Here is a 1,103-nt window from a genome sequence, read left to right on the forward strand (position 1 = left end):
ATAAAAATTCATTTGCGGTGGGCACATGGCTCATGACTGTAATCCTACCACTCTGGGAGGGCAGAGTGAGTGGACTGCTTGAGCTTAGGAGTTCAAGACCAGCCTGAGCAAGAGTGTTTAATACTAAAAATAGAAAAACCATCTGGGCATGGTTGTGTGTGCCTGTAGTCCCGACTACTCAGGAGGCTGAGGCAAAAGGATCACTTGAGCCCAAGAGTTTAAGGTTGCTGTGAGCTATGGTGATGCCACTGCACTATATCCAGGGTGTCAGAATGAGACTCTGTCTCAAAAAAAAAAAACGTGCCATTAAAAAAAAGAAAAAAGTTCATTTGGACATTACAGGAAAGACAGTTGAAAGTGGATGCTTTCTTGCCAAAGAATAGCTACAAAAAAAGGGGATTTTAAAGATTTATATAATACACATATGGGTGCCAAGATGTTTCCAAATTTCATAAATCTGTTAGCTTTCCCTTCCTCTCCAAATTCTTATGACCAAGAATTCTGTTGCAAAGCAGCTGGGCATAAGTTCTTTTCGAAATCACGAATAATTATACAATACCTATACTAATATCAGCTACCATTTACTTCTAGTTTCTAATGAAATCTGTTATAAACAAAGTTTACATACCGGATTTTTGTTATTGGAATATGGATCTCTTTCTGCATGATCTCATATAATTGTTTGTTTCTAGTAAAAAAAAACAAAAACTATTTAGAATAAATTTATATCCTAATAATTCTCTTTTATTTACTTAACATTTATAAAACATGCAAAGAAAATATTAAAGAAAAATATTGTGCTAAATGAAAGTCATCTAACAGATGCCCAAATAAGACATATCATAAATAACATTTAATAGAATTCAACAAACACACAAATGATCATTTAGTAATCACAGAAATTTTTAAACATCGCAAACATATATTCATGATGGCTAAATACTTAACTTTTTTATCTTTTTATCTTTTTCTTTTTTTATTCTACGGACTCAGGCCCTCACAAGGTGACTCTGTCTTCTTTTTCTTTTTTCTTTCTTTCTTGTTTTTGGAGACAGAGTCTTACTTTATTGCCCTCAGTAGAGTGCCATGGTGTCACAGCTCAC

At 33.9% G+C, this 1,103-nt stretch overlaps 1 protein-coding gene across 1 annotated transcript in view; it reads right to left on the reverse strand.

Annotated features, from left to right (window-relative positions):
• Window positions 1–1,103, reverse strand: part of GK5 (glycerol kinase 5 (putative)) — a 70,382-nt gene that overhangs the window by 7,055 nt on the left and 62,224 nt on the right. The window contains exon 15 of the mRNA XM_023513050.1: window positions 629–708. Within this exon, the coding sequence (XP_023368818.1) occupies window positions 629–708 (80 nt within the window). The remainder of the gene's footprint in view (window positions 1–628; window positions 709–1,103) is intronic.

The sequence above is a fragment of the Otolemur garnettii genome, unplaced genomic scaffold (assembly GCF_000181295.1).
Source record: "Otolemur garnettii isolate 467f Iridium unplaced genomic scaffold, OtoGar3 scaffold00032, whole genome shotgun sequence".
NCBI lineage: Eukaryota > Metazoa > Chordata > Mammalia > Primates > Galagidae > Otolemur > Otolemur garnettii.